The sequence below is a fragment of the Enhydra lutris genome, unplaced genomic scaffold (genome assembly GCF_002288905.1).
Source record: "Enhydra lutris kenyoni isolate GAN:26980312 unplaced genomic scaffold, ASM228890v2 scaffoldscaffold21, whole genome shotgun sequence".
Taxonomy (NCBI): Eukaryota; Metazoa; Chordata; class Mammalia; order Carnivora; family Mustelidae; genus Enhydra; species Enhydra lutris.
In genome coordinates, this window is record NW_019154105.1 from 48183383 (window position 1) to 48208389 (window position 25007).

General features: G+C 35.8%; 1 protein-coding gene across 3 annotated transcripts in view; it reads right to left on the reverse strand.

Moving 5' to 3' along the window:
* LOC111148915 (recombination signal binding protein for immunoglobulin kappa J region) overlaps positions 1-25007 on the reverse strand; it is a 103215-nt gene that overhangs the window by 30301 nt on the left and 47907 nt on the right. For all 3 annotated transcript variants that reach the window (XM_022505703.1, XM_022505706.1, XM_022505704.1), the window contains one exon: positions 9139-9177. In XM_022505703.1, coding sequence (XP_022361411.1) covers positions 9139-9177 — 39 coding nt within the window. The remainder of the gene's footprint in view (positions 1-9138; positions 9178-25007) is intronic.

A 25007-nucleotide genomic window follows, 5' to 3' on the forward strand; every position in this document is an offset into this window, starting at 1 on the left:
CAGCTCTAACCTTCTGATTATTGACAACACGGTAAAGTCTCTTGGTACAATGGCATCTTAAGTTGAATAACATCTATATTTTCTAAAAGCATGTGTTACAGGGCCACTCCAAGTCATAATAGCAGAGCTCAGACACACTCTCTCATAAGGCACGGGTACGCTCACTGTAATCTATTCAGCTTTCCTGGAGAATGACACCTAGTTGCACTGCAACTAGTATTTTCACTGATGACCCCAGGTTCTAAATGACAAAATGAGAAGCCTCCACAATAAAAGAACAACTGTTTCTATACATCAATATAAGGTCTGGTTATTCTGTTTTGTGTTTGAATCCACAGTCAGTTATACCTGTGAGCCTCATGAAGGGGATTATTTAAAAGAGAGTAGGATGCCCTTGTAAGTTAGCACTCAATTGCTTCTATATATGTGTTTCTGAAAGAATGTCATATTCAAAAGAAAAAAAAGTGAACTGATAATAATGCTGAGTAGTACATGGTTAATTATCCTTATCAAAAATTTACATTTTGTGTAGGTAGAACTATGTTCTAAGCACTACCCAAAACACTGTCCTTTAAATAAAAAGATAATTTTTAAATATTGCTTGATGTGAAAGATGAGGGTAAGGACAGAATAGGGGAGTTCTAAAGATTTATTTTTTTAAGGGACCCTCTCTTAGTTCCCTACCTACCCACATCACAATTAAAAGAGATATAAAATTCCTTTAAAAACATTTAAAAATTTTTTTATTTGAGAGAGAGCAGGAGAGAGAAAGAATGAGGCAGGGGAGGGGTAGAGGGAGAGGAAGAAGCAGGCTCCCCACTGAGCATGGAACCTGACTCAGGGCTCCATCCCAGGATCCTGGGACCATGACCTGAGCAGAAGGCAGATGCTTAAACCAACTGAGCCATCCAGGTGCCCCTAAAAACATTTTTAATAGAATAAAGGACACTAAAGTTTTCCTAACAGCGAAAACTCTTTAAAGGAAAAATGGGAAAATATGATTAAAAGGAACCAGAGGAAACCTATATTTGCTATACTATCAAAAGGGAAAACTTCCTGCTTCATTTTTCACTTTGGGCTTAAAATTAAATTTTTATTACAGAATTGGACATTGATTTTACATTCCAATTTTCTGTTTGATACAAAATGTTTTACTAAATTTGCTTTATATTAGCTTGGATAATAAAGAATAAGGGGGGCCTGGGTGGCTCAGTCAGTTAAACGTCTGATTCTTGATTTCAGCTCAGGTCATGATCTCAGATTGAGCCCTGTGTTGGGCTCTGTGCTAGCCATTCAGCCTGCTTAAGATTCTCCCTCTCCTTGGGGCACCTGGGTGGCTCAGTGGGTTAAAGCCTCTGCCTTCGGTTCAGGTCATGATCCCAGGGTCCTGGGATCGAGCCCCGCATCGGGCTTTCTGCTCAGCGGGGAGCCTGCTTCCCCCTCTCTCTCTGCCTGCCACTCTGCCTACTTGTGATCTCTGTCTGTCAAATAAATAAATTAACTAATTAATTTTAAAAAAAGATTCTCCCTCTCCCTGTGCCCTCTGCCCCTCTCTCTCTCCCTTTCTAAAAAATAAAAATAAAATAATTTTTTAAAAAGATAGTAAAGGATTACAATCTGTAAGTTCATTCTCTTTTCTTAAAAAAGATTTAAAAAGAAAAGCTTAACTGAATTCTCCCCCTAGAAGATATACTAATTCCTTTTAAGGCATTTTTAAAGGACAAAGCTAATAAAATCTTTTACAACTTTACTGAAATTTAATTGAAACAAAAAAAGTATTCATTTTCAAGTATATAGCTGGATAAGTTTTGGCATATGGATAAACCATCAACCACAATCCAGATGAAGATAGTCATCATTCCCAAATTTCTCTTTTGCCTCTTTATAATCCCTCCTCTTACCCCTCCCTGTCCCCAGGAAACCAATGGTCTGGCTTTGCCATTATAGATTAGTTTCCATTTCCTAGAATTTTACACAAGTGGAATCATATAGTAAATATCCATTTTTTTCTGACTTCTTTTGAAAACTGACCATAATTAGAAGATTTATCTATGTTGTTGCATATCCCAACAGTTCATTCCTTTTACTGCTGAACAGAAATCCATTGTAGTATATGCCACAATTTGTTGATCCACTCACTTACTGGTGGATGTTTGGATTATGCCTGTTTGGCTATTGTAACCAACAATATCATAAAGATCTGTGTTCAAGTCTTTGTATTCACATTATGTCTTAATTTTTCCTGACTAAATATGTAAAAATGGAATGGCTGGGCCATTCAGTAGGAATATACTTAACTTTTTAAGAAAGTGTCAGGTTATTTTCCAAAGTTGTTGTACTACTTTACATACCCACCACTAGGGTATAAGAGCGTTAGCTGTTCTAACACCTATCTCTTCATGGTCTTTTAAGGTTTTATTTTTTGTTTTTTTTTAAAGACTTTATTTAGTTATTTATTTGACAGAGAGGGGGAGAGACTACAAGCAGGGGGAGCAGCAGAAAAAGGGAGAAGCAGGCTCCCACTGAGCAGAGAGCTCAATGTGAGGCTCAATCCCAGAACCCTGGGATCATGACCTGAGCCAAAGGCAGACACTTAACCCACTGAGCCAGCCAGGTGCCCTGCCCTTTCATTGTGGTCTTACTCTGCATTTCTTCAGCTGTTATTTGCCATATATATACACTGTCTGGAGTATCTGCTCAAATCATCTTCCCATTTAAAAAAGAGGTTATTTCCTTATTATTGACTTTTTGGAGTTCTTTTCATAATCTGGGTACAAATGCTTTATTCTTAATTTGGATGAAGTAAAATTTATCCATTTCTTTCTTTCAGAGATAGTGCTTTTGGTGTTATATCTAAGAAATCTTTGCCTAACCCAACATCACAAAGATATTCTCCTATATTTTCTTCTAAAAGCTGTATAATTTGAAGTTTTATATTTAGGTATAATTTTAGCTAATTTTTATATATGGTTCTAGACACGGATCATAGTTAGTTTCTGTTTGTGTGTATGTAAATGGTAGGGACGTATGGATATCCAATTGTTCCAGAATCCTTTGTTAAAAACCCTTCAACTAAATTGCTTTTGTACCTTGACTGAAGACTATACATCACAAGAACTGCTTCTAGCTACAACCTGTTACAGTGATCTACCTTGGCTATCTTTCTATCAATACCATCCTTGATTACTGTATATAGCTTTCTACTAAGTTTTGAAAACAAGTAGTCTAAGGTTGTTTTGGGTAGTCTGGTTGTTTCCATTTACATATAAATTGTAGAAACAGCTTGTCAACTGCTACAAAAAGTCCACTGGGATTTGGCTGGTATTATGTTGAATCCATAAGAAGTGGGAAGAAGTGACACCTTACCAATATTGAGTATTCTGTTCCCAGAACATTTATTTAGGACTTCAAGTTCTCTCAACAACATTTTAAGGTTTTAAAGTATATAGTTTTTGTATGTCTTATGTCATATTTTCCCATAAAAATTACTTATTTTTGATGCTATTAAATATAGCATTTTTATTAAATTCTAATTTTCCATTGTTCATATTAAAAATACAATTCATTTTTATATGTTGATCTACCTTGGTAAAACTCACCTATTAGTTTTAGCAGCTTTTTAAAATAGATTCCATAGGATTTTCCATATAGATGATCATGATGTCTGCAAATAAAGACAGTTTTACTTCTTTCTTCCCAATTTGGATGCCTTTCTTCTCTTTCCTGGACTTACTGTACTAACTAAAACCTCATTTACAATGTTAAATGGAAGTGGTAAAAAGAGACAACCTTACATTGTTCCTGATCTTGAGGGAAAACATTCAGTCTTTCACAATTAAGTATCGTGTTAAATTTATTTTTTTCATAGGTATACATTTTCAGAATGAGGAAATACTTCTATTCCTACTTTGATGAGAATTTTGATCATGAATGAATGTCAGTCAAAAGTTTTTCCAAACGTCTTGAGATGACCATATGATTTTTCTTTTTGTTCCATTAATATACAGAATTACACTGATTTCCATTTCTAAGATAAAGCCATATTGTCATTTTCATTGTAAATATAAGACTTTTTGCATCTGTGTTCATAAGCAATACTGGTTTATAGTTTTATTTTCTCAAAATGTCTCTGCCCTGCTTTTAACAAGACAACTCTGTCCTCACAGAATGAACTGGAAAGAATATCCTGCTCTCCAATTTCCTGGAAGAGTATATAAAGAACTGGCATGATTTATTTCTCAAATGTCTGGTAGAATTCAAAAGTAAATTCATCTGAGCCTATAGTTTTCTTTGTGGGAAGGTTTGTAATTACAAATTTGATTTCTTTAGTTAATAGAGCTATTTAGGTTATCTGTTTCTTCTTGAGTAAACTTCAGTAGTTTGCTAGTTTCAAGGAATTTGTGCATTTCTTCAAAAGTTGTTGAATTTATCGGCAGAAACTTATTTATAATACCTGTTATCTCCTTTCTAGATTTTTACGTCTAAAAAGGTCTTTATTCTGTCTTGCCTGGGGATAAAATTCTAGGTTGCTGCATTTTTTTCCCCTCTGAGTACTTTAAAGCTCTTGCTTCATTGTCCTTTCCCTAGCAAGGGAGAAATTCCTTTATATGTATCTTTTTTCTCTGTTGTTTTTAACATTTTCTTTATCACTAACTTTAAGCAATTTGATTACAATATGTTCCAGTGTAGTTTTTCACATGGGGTTTACTGAATTCTCAGAACTATGGTTTTAACAGTTTTCACCAAATTAAGGAAAATTTCAGCTGTTATTTCTTCATCTCTCCTTTTAGTCATACCTCCCCCTTCGATGACTCCAATTACTTGGATGTTAGCCACTTGAACATAAACCACGGCTCACTTACAATGTTATTTTACCCCCAGACCTTTTCTTTATGTTCACTTTGGCTAGTTTCTATTGGTATGTCTTCAAGTTCATTAGTTTTTCTTTCAGCAACATGTACCTGTAATAATCCCCATCAAGTGTATTTCATCTTAAATACTTAATTTTCATCTCTAGAAATCTGATTTAGATACCTTTTTAATCTTCCATATCCTCTATTTAACTTGTTCAATCTTTCCTCTAGCTCAGAGATCACAATACAATTTATAAACCAAATCTGATGCACCCCTCTTTGTGACAGAAAACTGTACTCCAGTGTATACACATGTCCATTGGTTTACATGTGGTCTATGGCTGCTTTCTTACAAGAGTTGAGTAGTTACAGCAGAGGCTACATGGACCACAAAAACTAAAATATTTACCATCTTATCATTTAACCAAAAAAACAGGCAAACTCCTGATGTTAGCATACTGAACATACAGAAGACAAATATAATAACTGCTATAATGTCTTTGATTCCCATCATGTATGTCACTCCTGGCTTGGTTTTAATTGAGTTTTCTCCTCATATAGATATTTTCCTACTTTTTGTACGACTGGTGTATTTTGATTAGATGTCAAGACTCAATAAATCTTACTTCTGAGTATTTGATATTTTTCTATTCTTAGAAATATTATTGAGCTTTATTCTGGTATACATTCAAGTTACTTGGAAAAAATCCGATCCTTTCAATCTTGTTTTTAAGGTTTCTTAGGTAAAATGCTCTGGTGAGCAGCATTTAATGTTGGCCAAATTTTGCACCACCTCTGAAGGGAAACTCTTCCGTGTAGTAGTACTCTAGTAGATGCATCATGAAGTGTAATATTTTTCCACTTTAGCTGCTGGGAAAAGGCAGTGTGTAGTGTGAGCTTCAGGAATTTTTTCCTCTAACTCTTCAACTTGATTTTTTTTTTTAAAGATTTTATTTATTTATTATACAGACAGGTAGGCAGAGGGGCAGGCAGAGAGAGAGAAGCAGGCTCCCTGCTGAGCAGAGAGCCCGATGCCGGGCTTGATCCCAGGACCCTGGGATCACGACCTGAGCCAAAAGCAGAGGCTCTAACCCACACTAAGCCACCCAGGTGCCCCTTCAACTTGATTTTTATCTTCCAGCCTTAGGCAGTTTCCCAACACCCGTGTGCTGATCAATACTCAGCTGAAGAGGAGAGGGTACCTTCTGCAGATCTCTGGATCTCTTTCCTCTCCAGCTCTCTGCCCTGGGAACTCTAGCCACCTTGAACCCCACGACACCTAGCTCCATCTCTTCACCTCAAGGTGCTTAACCAGGCTCCACTTGGATTCCTCCTCCCTATGTAATGTTCTAGAAACTCTCTAGGTACTAGGCTGGAGCAACTGTGGAGCTCACCTCACTTGTTTCCTGTCTCTCAACAATCACTGTCCTTTCTTGCCTGCCATCTAGGATTTTGAAAATCGTTGTTTTTTTATTTTGTCCAGGTCTTTAGCAGTTTCAGTTTGGAGAGTAATTCCAGTCCCTGTTGTTCCATCTTAGCCAAAAGCAGATGACTTAAAAGCTTACTAAAATTTTCCAAACAGGGAAAATTACTTAAAAATCATGATAAAGTAGACAGGACCTAATTATATTACTATATATACTTGAAGAAAGGAAAGGACAATCTCCTTATGATATTTATTATCATCACTCTGTTTGCTATTTTTATAGAGGTGTCCATTAAAAGCAAGTGATTTATTCATCAAAATATATTTTATGGTTAGGAGTCATTCTGGAACCAATCTATTTCTACTAGTAATAAAATAAAAATATCTACTATTAAATTGTAACTATCAAAACATCTGCACATGTGAATTAAGTAATTCTGCTTAGAATTTCTTCAAGATATATACAAACATGTATTTAACATCTCTAGAAATTCTTTAAAATTTAAGTAATTTCACTTACAGGAAAAGTGGCAAAAATAGTACAAAGAATTCCTAGTCCTCTTTCCTCCATACTCACTGAACATCAATATTTTACCATATTTATGGTTTGTTTTTTTTTTTTTTAAAGGTTTTATTTATTTGATAGAGAGAGACACAGTGAGAGAGGAAACACAAGCAGGAGGAGTGAGAGAGGGAGAAGCAGGCTTTCCACTGAGCAGGGAGCCTGATGCGGGGCTCGATCCCAGCACTCTGGCATCATGACCTGAGCTGAAGGCAGACGCTTAAGGACTGGGCCACCCAGGCGCCCCCATATTTATGTTTTTAAGCCATTAAGAACTCATTGTAGACATAAAGCTCTTATACCCAGAATACTTCAGTGTTAATTTCCTAAAATGAAAGACATGCTTTAAATAAGCATAATGCAATTATCACTGATACAAATACTTGTGTATATGGATTTTATTCAAATGTCGCCAACTGTCCCACAATTGTCCTTTATGTACGGGAATGGGAGGCAGTGTTGAGAAACTAATGCTCTCAGAACAAATAAGGATAGCCACCGGTTTTTGTAAATTAAGTTGAGCTGGAATACAATCATACCATTCACTTACGTATTGATTATCTATGGCTGATTTGGGGATATAAAAATTGGGATGAGAAGTCACAACCTCAGTATGGACTAAAAAGTCTAATATGTTTATTATCTGGCCCATTACGGAAAATATTTGCTAACTCCAGCTTTAAAAAAAAAAGAAAAATACTTCTTCCTGGTGACCCAGAATTTAATTGAATTTAGTTGTCATGTCTTTTTGGTCTTCATTAATCTGCTAATCCTCAGTCTTTGTTTTTTATGATCTTGGTAAGTCTGAAGAGTAAATGTTATTTATTTTATGGAATGTCCCTCATTTGTGCCTGTCTGTGGCATTTTCTTATGCTTAGACTGAGCTTATGCATTTCTGGCTGGAACATCACAAAAGTGACACTGTGTCATCCTCCTCAGGATGCACATGATGTTTACTTGTCCATTACTAGTGATGTTAATTTAGATCACTTCATTAAGGTAGTGTCTGTTAAGTTTCTTCACGGTTATGTTACTATTGCTTACTTTATAATTAATACATACTTTGTGAGGATATGCTCAGAGTCTAAGTGAATATTTGTTTCTCACCAGACTTTAGACCAATAGTTTAAGCATTCACTGATGATTTTTGCCTGAAACAATTATCACTGTAGTGGTTGCCAAAGTATGATTTCCTAGTTCTATCATTCCCTCTACATTTATTAGGTGGAATTCTGCTATAAGAGAAAGAATTCCTCTCCTCCACTATAGAATCATTACTTTAACTCAATGTAGACTTTTAAACTGTATTTTATTCTATGGGTTCTTATCTATTACTATCATTATTTATTTTGAAGACTGAAGTAGCCATGATTTGACTAAAGGGAACTTTTTCAAACTGGTTCCCTTTCTGTGTCCTTTTGGCATGTCTCTATCATTCTTTGTGTGCAACAGCTTTTTAACAATAACGATAATGTGGACATAACCCAGTGGTCATCAATGTAAAATATTAAATAAGGAGTAGTGTGAAGGCAATGAAAAACTATGGAAACATGAAAGATAACAAAGTAGAAGATGTAGAGTAAGTGGAGTTAAAAGGTCCAGAACAATGGTAGAGCATGATGCCAGACTTAAAAAAAATAAAGATAAAACAGACAAGCATATGCTTATATTCGCATGCAATTTTCTAGAAAGACAGTAAGAATGCAGGATTAACATTAAATCTAGGATGTAACTGTGCAACTAGGTGTTCTACTTTTTATTTTACAACTGCTAATTGTTGAAAAATTTAAAAATCACTTCAAGACTAATACTTTATATCTAACATTTGGAATTAAAATGTATATTGTAAAATTAATTTACATTATTAGAACACAATGTAATATTTATAGTCTCCTTAAAAGTGAGTAAAATCATGTTTTCTTTAAAATTCTTTTCTAAAGCATTTATGAAATATCTTTCAGGTGCCACCTATAATCAATAAATTGTGACTGGCTAAATGCAGCTAGACTGGCTAGATATAAGAAGCTATCTTTATACTGTCATCCTTGTTATGTTAACTATATAATACTCAAGATTAATTCTTGAAAGGTTTCACTTTCCCCTTTGAACTATATCCTATCATCCTCTTTTTAGTGGGGCAAGGGAGGGAGGATGTGGGGAAGGATGGGAATAAGCTTATGATCTAGATACCACTATCTGAATAACTTCTTTTCAAAAAGCACCTAATACAGTTTTTAAGATAAAAGAACCTGCTATTTTCATGAAAGGTTTGGGTGAAAAACTAATATAATGCTTACCTAGTGAGTCGTTTAGGTGGAGGCCGCTCACCAAATTTTCTGGAAAAAATAAGAAAAAAAAAATAAATACATAGGCTGTATGACACAGTCCACAGTAAGCTTTTTAGGCACCATTTGAAATTCCTTTATGAAATTCCTATATTTCAACTCCACTAAAGAACAGCATAAAGGAAAATCCTCTAATAATCATCCATGCCCAGAAAAAAAAAATTCCTTTAAAAATGGTTCCTAAACAAAAATGCACCCTAAATAGGTCTTACACACCCACTCTAAGCATGTAGCATAATGATAAGATGAGGGTGACAGGTACCTCCTAGAGATACCTTGCAAAAAAACAAACAAAACCCAACAATGACAACAACTAATCAAAAACCCCCAGTCTCACACAACCTGCAACACTCAGAAAAATTCTCAAACCCCAAGAGGTGGTATAGAGCTCAGTTTGTCATTTGCCAGGCACTTTGCTGTACATTCTTTACACCTTGCCCTCTTTAATCATTATAGTACAATTTTGTGAAGTACATATGGATTCATTTTAAAAAGATAGAAAGCAACTTGCCCGTAAAGTAAACTAAGTGGCAGGCAGAGTTGAAATTTAAACCAGATGTTGACAAATATTATCGAATTTTGTATGGACCACTGAAGACCCAGAATAGCCAAAGTCATCTTGAAAAAGAATAAAGCTGGAGGTATCACAATTTCAGATTTCAAGATATTGTACAAAGCTGTAGTAATCAAAACAGTTGGGCACTAACACAAAAACATAATCATAGATCAATGAAACAGAACAGAAAACACAGAAATAAACCCATGCTTACATGGTCAATTAATCTATGACATAGGAAGCAAGAATATACAATGGAGAAAAGAGTATTTTCAAAAAATAGTGTTGGGAACACTGAACTACTTACATGCAAAAGAATGAAACTGGACTACTTTTTAATACTATAGAAAATACACTCAAAATGGATTAAAGATCTAAATGGGAGACCTGAAGCCATAAAAATCCTAGACGAGAACATGGGCAGTAACACCTCTGACACTGGCAAAAACATCCTTCTAGGTAAGTCCTCCAAGACAATGGAAGCAAAAGCAAAAATAAACTATTGTGACCACATCAAAATAAAATGCTTGTGCACAGCAAAGGAAACCAACAACAAAACAAAAAAGGCAACATAATAAATGGAAAAAGATATTTGCAAATAATACATCCAATAAAGATTTAATATCCAGGGGTGCCTGGATGGCTCAGTTGGTTAAGCATCTACCTTCGGCTCAGATCACAATCCTGGAGTCCTGGGACCAAGCTCTGCATCGCGCTCCCTGATCAGCGCTCTGCTTCTCCCTCTGCCCCTCACCCTGATTGTGCTCGTGTATGCTCTCTCCCTCTCTCTCTCAAATAAATAAAAACTCAGAAAAAAATACAGACTTAATATCCAGAATATATAAAGAACTTCTACAATTTGACGTCGAAACAATATGATTAAAAATGGGCAGAGGACCTGAATGGACATTTTTCCAAAGATGACATATAGATGGCCAACAGATACATAAAAAGATGCTTAACATCACTAATCATCAGGGAAATACAAATCAAAACCAAAATGTGCTATCACCTTACAGCTGTCAAAATGGCTAAAATAAAAAATACGAAATATTACAAGGTTGACAAGGACATAGAGAAAAAGAAACCCGTATGCATTGCTAGTAGGAATGTAAACTGGTAAAGCCACTGTGGAAAACAGTACAGAGGTTCCTCAAAAATTAAAACAGGAAATCCTCATGACCCAATAATTCCACTACTGGGTACCTATCCAAAGAAAATGAAAACACTAATTCAAAATGGTATAAGCACCTCTATGTTTACTGCAGTATTACAATAGCCTACCAAGTAACCTAAGTACTGACAGACGAACAGATAAAGAAAATATGGTGTGTACGCACACACACACAAAGAGAGAGAGAGAGAAATATTACACAGACATAAAAAAGGGAGATCTTGCTATTTGAAAAAACATGGATGAACCTAGAGGGTATTATGCTAACTGAAATAAATCAGACAGAGAAAGACAACAACCTTATGATATCCCTCCTATGTGAAGTCTGAAAACAAAACAAATAAACTAAAAAACAGAATCAGACCTAAAGAGAATAAACTGATGCTTGCCAGAGGAAGGGGCATGGGGGAGAATAGGCAAAACAGGTGAAGGGGAGAGGGAGATACAGGCTTCCATTATAGAATAAGTAAGTCACAGCATATGGAATACAGTCAATCAATGATAATATCATAGTGTTGTGTGCTATGAGAGTGTAGTCACACTTCTGAGTGCGACATAACAGAGAAGTTGAATCACTATACCATACACCTGAAACTAGTGTAACCCTGTGTCAACTATATGCAAATATAAAAATGTTTAAAAAATCTTAGATGTTGACTACTTAATTAGCTTACACTATATGGCCCTTCAGAAAGAAATATGCTAAGTGGACAAAAAAAACATTTCAGCTGGTGGTTAAGAGGGCAAAGAAAAGCTTCAGCAAGGACAAGAAAGCACAACTCAGGCTAGAGTTAGAATACAGCATGAAGGTTAAGAAAAATGCACCAAGTAAGATCAGCTTCCAAATCCATGATTTAGTATTTTCTTGCCATGTGTCTCTGAAATTACTTGACTCTCTAGACCTCAGCTTCCTCATGAGTAAAATGAGCATAGTGACTGTGTTTACCTTAGAGAGGTGTTGAAGGGATTAAATGTGTTAATATACAGAAAACACACAGAACAATGCCTGGTATACAGTAAGAGCTCAACAAATATTAGAATTATTACTGTATTTTAGTTATAAATCAGTAAGACAAAATAACGAAATAAAGGAATTAAGTAGGATGCTAACAAGGTTACATAAATATAAAGGAAGAAGAAACTAATTCCTGTGTGATGACCTCTGTCCTCTGAAATAGGAAATGAGGTTTTCTGAGAGATGGTGGAACACAATCCTTGAAAAAGGACCAACAGAATTTTGTTTCCTTTTTTAACCAGATTGTAGTTTTATACATGTTAAATGACTTGCTCATAGTCAGCTACACGTAAAGTCTAACTTAAAATTTCTCCACTGTATTTGATGTCCCACAAAATTATTAGCTTTGATGATAAAAGTCTTAGAATCTGATTCTGTTGTGTAATTTAAGGCTATATGACATTTTTTATGAACTCAAAATTTACAAACCGTGTTATCTACGACTATGAATATTTTTGTTAACCTTGAAATACTGAAAAGTGACTTAAGTGAAACAGCATAAAAATATGAATAAATAATCCAAGTTTTTGTTAGAAGAATTATTTACTAATTCTTTGATTTTACCTTATCGGATATTCAATTTTAAAAACCAAGAAACAAAACACAATGTGCTGGTAGGAACTTCAGCAAGGCCACTGAATACCACAGGTTTTAAAACACTGAACTACTGGCAAATCTGTGAAATTCAGTTATGGAATTAAAGGCAAAAATCTTCTGAATCTTTTTCCACAGGAAAGACTTTTCTGAGCCTTTGAAACTAATGAAATGTACCATTATAGCGTGCGATTAAAATGTAACTGCCTCACTAGGTTAGAAATAGTTTGCAAAACCCAAGAAGCTTAAGACAGCCTTTAAAACACCATATATATATATATATATATATATATATATATATATATATATATAACAGCACAGCTATATTTTATAAAAAGGAGCAAAGTGAGATGTGGCCCAGAATCTACTCAAGGGGTTAAAATGGTGAAAATTTCACAGAGACATAGTTGACAAATGAAATAAAACTTGTCAATGAAGATCATGACACGGTACTTTTCATACTAACTACTAATATTCCAGTCATCAAGCACCCTTTGAGATCTAACAGGTTACAGGACTAGTAAGAGATCTACTGCACTCAACTGAAATGTAAATTTTGTTTCTTGGTGCTCTGAAATGCTTTCAAAATTAGATTAACAACTAAATGTTGATTAAAGTATCTGTCTTTGTTTCTTTGCAGAAAATACCTGTTACAGGAAGTCAACAATTACAGCACATGCTCCTGAAGTACAACTCCTATCCCACAGAAAACATACAAGAGAACTCAACAGTGAGCATGCCAAGCTTGAACAGCACTTCAAAATTTAGCATCATTCTAAATTCTAAAGCTAGGTGCCATCCTAAAGCTAGGAATCTTATAAATGTTAGTAAGATTAAACTACTTCTTCAATATATAATAAAGCGTCTCCAATAATTGTTGTGTGCCATCCCAGTCCTTTCTTTAATGATGTGCGATCACATTCCTATTTATCTCATTAAAACTAACGGTTACTATAGCTACTACAATGGGGAAAAATAAGAAAAGGGGTTTTCTGAGAAAAGTCATGCAATGCATTTAGTAGGTTCACAATGCAAAATTCTGAAGGCAGCAATTAAACCTAATTCTAATTATTTAATAAAATTCATAGGTCTACATACTTGAAAATGTTAAGTTATAACAAGGTATTATATGGATCCTGCATTTAACAAGACCCATTTTCACTACTAATCTGATATACAACTAATACATAAAACTTCAGGAATTATTTACTGCAAAAAGGTGGTCCATCTTCAAACATGAATGAATTAAATTCATAATGTAGTATTTATATCATGCATTCAAAATACTCACTTTTCAACAGAAATGACTGTAGTCCATTATCAATTTCTCAGAGATTGAATGTAATTTAAACACTAAGTTCTGTCTCTCTCTCTTATATAATAGGGAATGAGATAGGCAGGCACAAATTTTTATCATTATTTGCAATCTATTTGAAAAACAAGGTGTCTACTGACATGATCTGCATTAACAACTGAACCAGACATAAGTTGGAGCAACCAAGTTTTAGACCACTCTTACCTAAGATGCTTTTCATATAAGGTTTATGGTGTATTTAACAATAAAAAATAATCTAAATCTTTAAGTACTCAAAGGATGGCTTTAATTTCACAAAATACTGATTTGATTCTTCGTAACAAAGAATCACTGCTATCCCAATTTATCTTTTTGATAGTATAGGTTGTTGATCATTTGATAGTAAAAGTTGTCATCTACATCAAGCTTCTCATATTTTATGCATGCTATATTATGTGAATTGTCATCTTGCTTAAATATAATAATCCTGTTATATATTTAAGGAAAAAAGTTACAACCCTGGCTTTTTTTTTTTTTAAGTAAAAAGGAACAAAATTTAGCTTATATACAGTTGATTATACCCTAACCCATGTCTTTTCCTTCTTGTTCTGTTCTGTATACTTTCCCTTCAGACTGGTATTGGCAATTAAAACAGAAAAATTCATGTGCCATTTACCTAACAATGCTCATATAATACTACAGCTCAGGAAAACTTAAGTGACTTAAAGTATGTATGTCATAAATATAATTTTAAAGTAGCAAATTCATTTTGCTTTAACTTCACTAGCTTTTCCTAAGATAACAATGATCTTTTATTTAAAATAAGCAGAGCTGAAGAAAATGTTAATTACTTTATTTTCATATACCTCAAGTATATAAGGATTCTTAAAAGCTACCATCAACCATTAAACATAGTACTTCCTGCTTATAAATAGTACTGCATGCTGTTCCCAGATATCCTCCAATGATTTAGAATTTCCAAATAAGTAAAAAACCTCTATACACATTACACTTAAATTACACACTTCCTTTTTAAGCTCACAGTGGAGATGCAATACTGTTTTCTCCTGTAACACAGATACATTTCCTTCTATATTTACCAGTCTGTTAAGAAAGTGCATGACCACAAACGTACTGAGGACAAACATGATAAAAATTTTATCAGAACTTCACCATCTTAACACCTTTTCTATCTAACAGATGATTCACATAAGAAAATCAACCTGAAAATCAAAAAGTGGAGGAGAGGATATAAGAAAAATCTTTTTTGAATATAGAACAATTTGGTAATATGTTGCTAAAAAAAGCCCCAAGAACCTGATGTTATCTAGTGTTACCTAGTTAACAATATTAGAATATCAGTTTTAAAAACATAGAGCTCTCTGGAAAAGCAAGCACAGTCATGTGGGAAACTCTTCCGCCCTAGGGTTCTGGAACTAAAAGCAATTTCTATTTTTCTCTATTTCATAAATTTCTGCTTAAACAGAAATGAGAATTATGAGATTAAAATAAATTAAGGCAAGAAACACTGGTGCTGTATTTGCAGGAAATAAGCAGAAAGGAGAGCATGAACAATTCAAACTCATAACTAAACCAAACCTTACACGAAATGTGCTATAAACAGTGTATTAATTTTATATGGTTCGAAAGTATTGGGATTCCTATGATTTAAGATAGTGAAATAAAATAGTACTTGACTGAGGAAAGATTAGGAAACTTGATTCATACCCTCAAGGACCCACACCTGGGCATTTCACCAGTAGAAGGAAACAAATAGGTATATAATATGAAAAGTAAAGCAGTGTACTAGAAGTTGTTTAGCAATTTAGTCACAAAAAAATAGGAAAGGCTAATTAGAAAAGGCTATATATAACATTCTGTCCTTGTCTCCAGATTCACTGATTCACCCAGCAGGAACCAGGTATCGGTATTTGGTATACAACAGTGAACACGAGACACAAATCTATGCCTTCATGGAACGTGTATGCTATTAGGACAAATGGACAGTGACATACATCCAAAGATGTTCTTCTACATAATTAATAAAAGCAAAATTTTAAAAAACAAATTAAATATTGTATCTACTGAATATGACTGAAGATTACTATCTGACCAATTGAAAATATTTTTAAAATAAATATGTAATTTATCTCTCCTGTAAAAAGCTTATTCATTCTCCATCCATGGCAGAAAAGAACCTCTTTTTTTTTTTTTTAAAGATTTTATTTATTCATTTAACAGACAGAGATCACAAGTAGGCAGAGAGGCAGGCAGAGAGAGAGGGGGAAGCAGGCTCCCTGCCCAGCAGAGAGCCCGATGTGGGGCTCCATCCCACAACTCGATCATGACCCGAGCCGAAGGCAGAGGCTTAACCCAACTGAGCCACCCAGGCGCTCCAGAAAAGAGCCTCTTAAGTCACATAACTTTGAATAAGACATGTCCACCTTTGTTGTACTTTGATTTCTAGTTTTGAGCTTGCTATTTCCTTAAGAACCACATTTGATAACAATATTGCTCAAAACCCATCAAGGGGTAACCAGTGGTCCTTGGCTGCTAAAACAAAAGCAATTAAGCACGACATACTCTCCTGGACTGTCACATTTATTAAACATGTTTCTATTAGAACAGATATTCCAAGGGGTAGACTTCAAAGACAAGCCATGCTGGTAGCCCCACCAGGTAGAGAAACATGCTCCCCTTCTTAATTCCGTGTACTGGGTAAAACATTTGAAAAGCACTGTGTTCTTTAACTTTTATTTTACCTCTTCTTCACAATAAAAGAAAAACTTCAACTGAACTTTGTAACCATCGGGCAGCAGTTTGTGAAAAGCAGCAGGAGGAGCAGAAAGAAAGGAGTGTGACTGAGACCATCATCTCCAGCTATGGATCTGCCATCTTAGGTATCTCCAAGATTGTTGCCACGTTAAGCATGTCTTCCCAAAAATCTATACCAAGAAAGGACCTTCCCAGGTTAAACCTACAATAGTCGTAAGTCCTTCTCTCCAGAGGGCATATCTGAGTTGTGAGAACACTAGCATCCATTAATACTGCATATGAAGATCTCATATGGAAGTACGCATCTTAAAATCTATCGCCTCCACAAGAGGGGGCAATCAGACACTGGGCAAACGAATTTCATGTATCAAAAGACTGAATGGGGCAAATTGACCTCAACGGCTTCCTAGCATAATGTAAAAGAAAAGTACAGTATCACTTTTGTGATATTACTGCCAAAAGATGAAGAACCTGAGTCTAAACATGAAGAAACATAGCAAACCTAAAGCGAGGAATAGTCAACAAAATAACTGAACTATACTTTTAAAAGCATCAAGGTGATAAAAGACAAAAAACTGAGGAATTGACCCAGATTCAAAGAGGCTAAAGATATATAAAACTGAGTACAACATACTATCCAGCATTTACTTCTGCTTTAAAAGACAATATTTAGACTGACAAAATTTGAATAAAAATTAACAGAGTGGAGAACAGGATTATATTGATTTTAATTTCTTGGTTTTGATAATAGTACAGGGGTTATGTAAGAGACTGTCCTTATATTTAGAAACGATCACTGCAGTACTTAGGGGAAAAAGAGTATGTTGTCTACTTCTTACCTTCAAATCATCTAAAGAAAATAAATATGTTGTGTAGATATATAGACGAATAAAAGAAATGTGGTAAAATGTTAATACTTTAGATATCTGGGTGAGTTTCCTTACAGTATTTTTACAATTTTTCTGTATACTAAAATTATATCAGAGTAAAAAGGCCACACTCAGAGAAATACTAATCTCCTGATCAAGTTGCTGGCCTGACCCTGCTTGCCACAGAAACTGGTGGTGACAAACCTATCAAAAAACATTCACGGGAGGTGTCACATAAAAGATTATGGCCAGCTTCCTGGCACCGCTTTTATGTTCTCACGACAATTATGCAAGGTTCGCTTACTGTAGATGTAAAGTTTGATAATGCTAGTGTACAAGTGGAGAAACAGGAAATCTCATGCATTGTTGGGAGTTTAAAATTGTGCAATCATTTTGGAAGACATTTTAACAATGTCTATTATAATTCTAGATGTCAATTACTTTGAATTCCTAGCCATTTGATTCTGGAAATTTATTATATAGGTAGACAAATGTGCATACCAAGATACTGAATAAAGCGTCGTCTGTATAAACAAAAAATTTTTAAATTCCATGTGTAAAATCAGGAATAGACTGCTGATTACCTATTACCTCCCAGTCATAGCTATACACATCTAACAAAAAAATGATCCAGTAACGAGCGTTCATTTTTCAATGAGGAAATAAGATCTACATTTTCATCCTCTACCCCAAGCGCACATATAAAACAATACATATACCCTACACACAAAATTATCTGTGATAATGTGATAATACATATACCCTACACACAAAACTATCTGTGATAATGCCACTATTACTATCTGTGACACTGGCAAAAATTCCACTTTGCTCTACAATGCATTATACAATTAAACAGGTGTTTTATTCTTTACTAATTGTTTGATTTAGGTAAATAGCAAATGAAATTGCATCCTCTAGAAATCAACTCACACCAAGTTAAGAACACAGCCACCTTAAAATAAAAAAAGGAAAAGGCATACAAGTTAAAAATTTACTTAAAAAAATTGTCTCCGCAAATTTCACTGAGCAGGCTACTTTAGAAAAAATATGCCCACTTCAAATAAAGAAATTCACACCCTGTGGAAAACATATACTTCCACAAAGGGAAATACAATGCAACTTAAAAGAAGTTTAAATAGGTTTCAATCTTAACTATCTGTTTAATTTTTGTTAAGAACTCCTTTAGACACTTTACCTGACCTTATGAACTACCTTTTAAGGCAATGTTGAGGAAGTGAAAGTGTCATCTGATGAGAACACAAAATATAACGTATACGGGAAAGGTAACCAAGTGCTGTGGTTCAGGAGCTGGGTTGCTTAAATTCAAATCCTGGCTTTAATAGAAACTAATGGAAGTTACTTAAACTCTATGTCTCCGTTCCCTCAATTGAAAACACAGATAAAAGTACTTCCATGGGGGTGCCTGGGTGGCTCAGTAGGTTAATGCCTCTGCCTTCAGCTCAGGTCATGATCTCAGGGACCTGGGATCGAGCCCCACACCAGGTTCTCTGCTCATTGGGGAGCCTGCTTCCTCCTCTCTCTCTCTGCCTGTCTTTCTGCCTACTTGGATCTCTGTCAAATAAATAAATAAAATCTTAAAAAAAAAAAAAGTACTTCCATATAGGATTCTTGTAAGAATTTAAAATGTTCATATGTGTATAGCATCTTAAAAGAGTACCTGGCACTGCATGAGCACCCAATAAAACCACTACTTCGTCAAGGCTGGATTACTCAATGATATTTACTCTAATAAATACAGTAAAAATGAAATAGATCCTTCAAGACAAATACCTATGTATACTGGTTTAGAAATAAATGTAAATAGGGGCTCTTGGGTGGCTCAGTCGTTCAGCATCTGCCTTCAGCTCAGGGCATGGTCCCAGGGTCCTGGGATCGAGCCCCACATCAGGCTCCCTGCTCAGCAGGAAGCCTGCTTCTCCCTCTTCCACTCCCCTTGCTTGTGTTCCCTCTCTCGCTCTTTCTCTGTCAAATAAATAAATAAAATCTTAAAAAAAAGAAAGAAAGAAAGAAATGTAAATAACCATCCACCTCATATAACTGATACCCAGAATATAAAAAGAACACTTCTAAATCAACAACAAAATACCTAATTTAAAAATAGGAAAGGAAGGGTGCCTGGGTGGCTCAGTCGTTAGGCATCTGCCTTCAGCTCAGGTCATGGTCTCAGAGTTCTGGGATGAGGGCCTACATCGGGCTTCCTGCTGGGTGGGAAGCTTGCTTCTCTCTCTCCCACTCCCCCCTGCTGTGTTCCCTCTCTCACTGTGTCTCTCTGTTAAATAAATAAAAACTCTTTAAAAAAAAATAGGAAAGGAAAAAAAAATAAGAAAAGGACCAGAATAGACATCTGTCCAAGAAGATAAACAAAAGGCTAATAAGCATGAAAAGATGTCCAACATCACTAATCATTAGGAAAATGCAAATCAAAACCATACTGAGATACCATTTTACACCCATTATGATGGCGATCATCAACAATAACAGAAAATACAGTGTTGGAGATGATGCACAGAAACTGGAATCCTGTACATTGCTGACGAGAACATAAAATGGTGCAGCTGCTGCAAAAAACACTACAGTGGTTCCTCCAAAAGTTAAACACTCAATTACTACTTGATCCATCAATTCCAATTCTGTGTATAAACCCAAAAGAAGTCAAAGCAGGGACTCAAACAGATACTTGCACACCAGTGCTAAGAGCAGCAATATATACAACAGCCAGAAGGTGGAAACAACACAAATGCTTACACCAATGAATAAAGAGATGAGGCAAATGTGGCATATACACACAATGAAATATTATTTGGCCTTAAAAAAAGGAAATTCTGATACATGCTACCATGTGGATGACCTTGAAAACATTATGTTAAGTTAAATAAGCCAGACACAAAAGGACAAATGTTCTAGGATTCCATTTCTTTAAGGTGCCTAGAGCAATCAAGTTCATAGAAAAGTAGAATGGTGGTTGCCAGGAGCTGGGGTGGAGGCGGGCATGGGGTGGGGGAGAGCTAGTATTTAATGAGTACAAAGTTTCAGTTTGGGATGATGAAAATGCTTTGGAGACAGATGGTGGTAATGGCTGTGCAATAATGTAAATGTACTTACTACAACTGAACTGTACACTTAAAAATAGCTGAAATGGTTAATTTTAGGTTCTCTATATATTTTTTTAATTATTTTTATTAACATATAATGTATTATTTGCCCCACGGGTGCAGATCTGTGAATCATCAGGCTTACACATTTCACAGCACTAGCCATAGGTTCTATATATTTTACCACACAAAAAAATACATTTAGTTTTGCCTTAAGCTATGGCTTACAGTCATATAACTGAGAACCTGGGTGGCTCAGTTGGTTAAGTGTCTGCTTTCTGCCCAGGTCATGATCCCAGGGTCCTGGGATTGACTGAGCCCCACATCAGACTCCCTGCTCAGTGGGAGTCTGCTTCTCCCTCTCCTCCCACTTGTCTCTCTCGCTTTGTCTCTCTCAAATCAACAAATAAAATCTTAAAAAAAAACCATATAATCTCACTTAAAAAAAAAAACACACACCTATGGCTTACAGGGGGATAGTGGCTTAGCTTTGAGGGGTCCTATGTTAGTACCAGGTCAAGTGACAGCTGCCTAGTAATTTAAAAACAGACAACGAGGTGCCAAAACAAATGAGGAGTATATGTATATATAAAGAGAAAAAAGTACACATGTGTACATACACACAAATGGTTCCTACTACTATTAAAGCGAAGACACGAAAGAAAGGAGTCTATCTGAAAATCTCTACCTTTCAAGGAAGGGCAGCACAGAGAACACGCAAGCAACCTATCAGAAACTGTTCAGGACTAAACATCTTTCACAGAAAACCCACAAGTGATCATGGACAACTGGCCTGTATATGAGGTATATGAGATGAAGTCACAAAGTTTTCTCCCACACACTTCTCGTCTTATTTCTCATCCCCAACTCAAATTATAAGTAGTGAAGACTTTTTCCCCCCTCTACAAATTTTCTGTTGCGCATGTTAAATGGCTGTCAGTTCTCTGAAGGCTAGGTGTTCAACTAAAATTTTTTTGCCAAAGAAATAAATCTGTTATTAATCAGAAAAAGTATTAACTTTTCTCTCATCTCTTAAATATTTTTTCCAACCCTAGTAAGACAAGGGAGGAAGGTAGGGAGGGAAGGAAGGAATGAAGAAGGAATGAAGAAGCCAGCCAAAGTAAAAAACATTTTCCCCCTACCTAAAATGAAATTTAGAAGGCCATAAGAGTGGAGCACCTGGGTGGCTCAGTCAGCACTAGACTCGACTCAGGCTGTGATTGAGCTCTAAGGAGGGCTCCATGCTCAGCACAGAGCCTGCTTGTCCCTCTCCCCCAACCCCGCTCTAGTGTGCTCTCCCTCTAAATGAATGAATGAACAAAAATTGAAGGAGAAGGGGAAAACCATAGGAGTATACAACCATCCATAACAGGATTTTTTTTTCACCTGTCCTTCACGGGTTCTACTCTTAGAAATACATGCAACATTTAGTGTATAAAATCTGTCTGGAAAGGGCTCTAGTTACCTGTTAACCACTGCCTAGGACAAGTGAACAAGATGCATTTGGCACTGAGATAGGTCACAACCCCAAGAAGTACCCATTGATGATTTCTGTTAGGGAAGCTTAACCCACAGCAAAAAGGACCAAGGAGATTTTTAATAGAAAAGGATATGAGGAAGACAAGTAAGTTACATTTCAGGAGGTTTCTCAGAGTAAGTTCCTGCCTCCAAAGAATTAACAAACTATGGAAAAATAGGTAATTTTCAATTAAAAAAAATAACTATTAAGCCAAAAGACCTCACAATTTTAAAGATGGACTCTATATGGAGTCTTAACACTCTAAAAATAAAATTTTCCATGTACCTGGTGAGGAATCAAAGGATAAACACAGAGGAGAGAGGCCAAGCATTACACATCACATGGAAAAGGAAACAAGAGAAGAAAAGAATGTTTCCCTGTAAAAGTCAGGTCCAATGGGTCTCTTCCTAATTTAATCCTGACTCTGCCCGTGGAATAGAATAGCCTCAGAAGCAGTACCATGCAATCAGGCAGTACATAAATGTCTGTGTCTCTTCCTTAATAAAAGTATACCTGAGAGGGACACCTGGGTGGCTCAGTGGGTTAAGCCTCTGCCTTCAGCTCAGGTTATGGTCTCAGGGTCCTGGGATCAAGCCCCGCATCGGGCCCTCTGCTCTGCAGGGAGCCTGCTTCCGCCCTCTCTCTCTGCCTGCCTCTCTGCCTACTTGTGATCTCTCTCTCTCTTTCTCTCTGTCAAATGAATAAATAAAATCTTTAAAAAAAAAAAAAAAAGTACACCTGAGAATGTAGCAATACTGCTAAGATGATGGACAAAGTTTCCAATATATGCTTGCTGACTTTTGATTATTATTGCTGATGAAGTTCAAGAGTGGTAAAACGTTATAATCACATGTGTATAAATGTACCCAGGTCATGATCCCAGGGTCCTGGGATGGAGTCCCACACAGGACTCCCTGCTTAGCAGGAAGCCTGCTTCTCCCTCTCCCACTTCCCTCTCTTGTGTCTCTCTCTGTTAAATAAATAAATAAAAATCTTAAAAAAAATTTTTTTTTAAATATTATGCCAGTGAGGACTTAAGTCCTAACTAAACTGGTCTTCTTCCCTCACCATCCAAACTGTAGATCAGATATTCCAACAATCTTCTCTCCTACTTAGTAGGCAAAAAATTAGGATCATCTGTGGTCTTCTATTTGGCGAATCATCTATCACAAGATTATGCCTTTTAAAAAAATCACCAATCATGCAGTGTCATGGAAAAATACTGATTATGTACTAGGATTGGAATGCTCCCATTATTAATTTTAAAATTGGCTTACTTTGCCTATCTCATTTAAAACTGAAAAGAAGAAGGAGGGAGAGTATAATTATTTTCCTAGATTCTGCTTCCTTTTTATTTTTATTATTTTTTTAAGATTTTATTTATATGTCAGAGACAGAGTGCACGAGCAGGAGGAGCGGCAGGCAGAGGGGAAAGCAGACTCATGGATGAGCAGGGAACCTGATGCAGAACTCGATCCCAGGACCCTAGAATCATGCCCTGAGCTAAAGGCAGACGTTTGACCCACGGAGCCACTCAGGCGTCCCATGGTTCCTTTTTATTTTAACCATTTAATACATATTTAAGTGCCTACTGTATGTTAGGCACTGCACTAGACATGCAACACATGGCAACAAATAAGAAACACCGTCCCTAACCATACAGATTACACTGTAATAGCAGCTAGTAGAAGACTGGCACAGGCTAGGAACTGTGCCCCCATATCTCAACTTCATACACCTATCAGTCTCATAAGGTGGGTGCTATTATCATTACACAGATGAAGAAATTAGCTTAGAAACTACCTTGCCCAAGTTTACATAATGGTAAATTTTGTTCAAAATGTACTTGTTTTGAACAAAACATAACATGAACTTTGTTCATGTGTTTCCATATACTCTGCATTAAGATAGAATTTAATTATAGTTCAATTCCAGATACCAACATGTGAAGAGAGTGCCTGGGTATGAAGTTTTCTTTAAAAGATTATTTTATTTATTTATTTATTTATTTATTTATTTGAGAGAGAGACAATGAGAGGTGGGAGGAGCGGAGCTGAAGGAGAAGCAGACTCCCTGCTGAGCAGGGAGACTGATGGAAAGGGGCTCAGGAAATCATGACCTGAGCTGAAGGCAGGTGCTTAACTGACTGAGCCATGGAGGTGCCCCTGGAGCATGAATTTTTATGACAGACTCTTAAAGTGCAATAACTGATTCTAAAACTTTCTATGATAAAAGATTTGATTTGCTTCAGTGAGGGGGTCAACAAAAAACCTGAAAGTTCAGAAACCTTCTTTCATTACCCTCCTAATATTTCAGCTACTGACTAAATTTTATGAAGGATAAATTTTTCTTTGAATACTAAAAAGTAAAAAATGCTGTCTAAAGCTATAAATACATAAAATTCGATAAATCTAAAGATAACTACTGTGGAGTCATACCCGAGCTACTACACACATATGGACAGACATGTGTGCACACCTATGTATGTCATAAATTGGACAATTATTCTTACATTTTCCCTGCACAAGGGCAAATGTTACAATCGCAATGGGAACTATGAGAGTTTCATGATTCTACTATTTACACTATCAATCATAATTCTGCAAAGTACATTTTTTCTGAGTTGAAAAGGACCAAGAATCTACACAGACATCTTCAGCTAACAAAGAGCTTTTACATTCTTTTTTTTCTGTTGTTAGAAAGTATACAGACACAGTACTAGCCCAACTCCAACAAGCCATGTTTGGCCAATTTCTTAAATAGCCAAATCTCGAACACACAGTCTGGTATTCTCAAGTATTTGAATTCAGCAGTGCATCCGCCTTTTATTTTCCTTTTAAATAACCCAGACCAGAACATTTATGGATAGGATAGCCATAATAAAGTCTAACGCATAAAAGTAAGGCTCT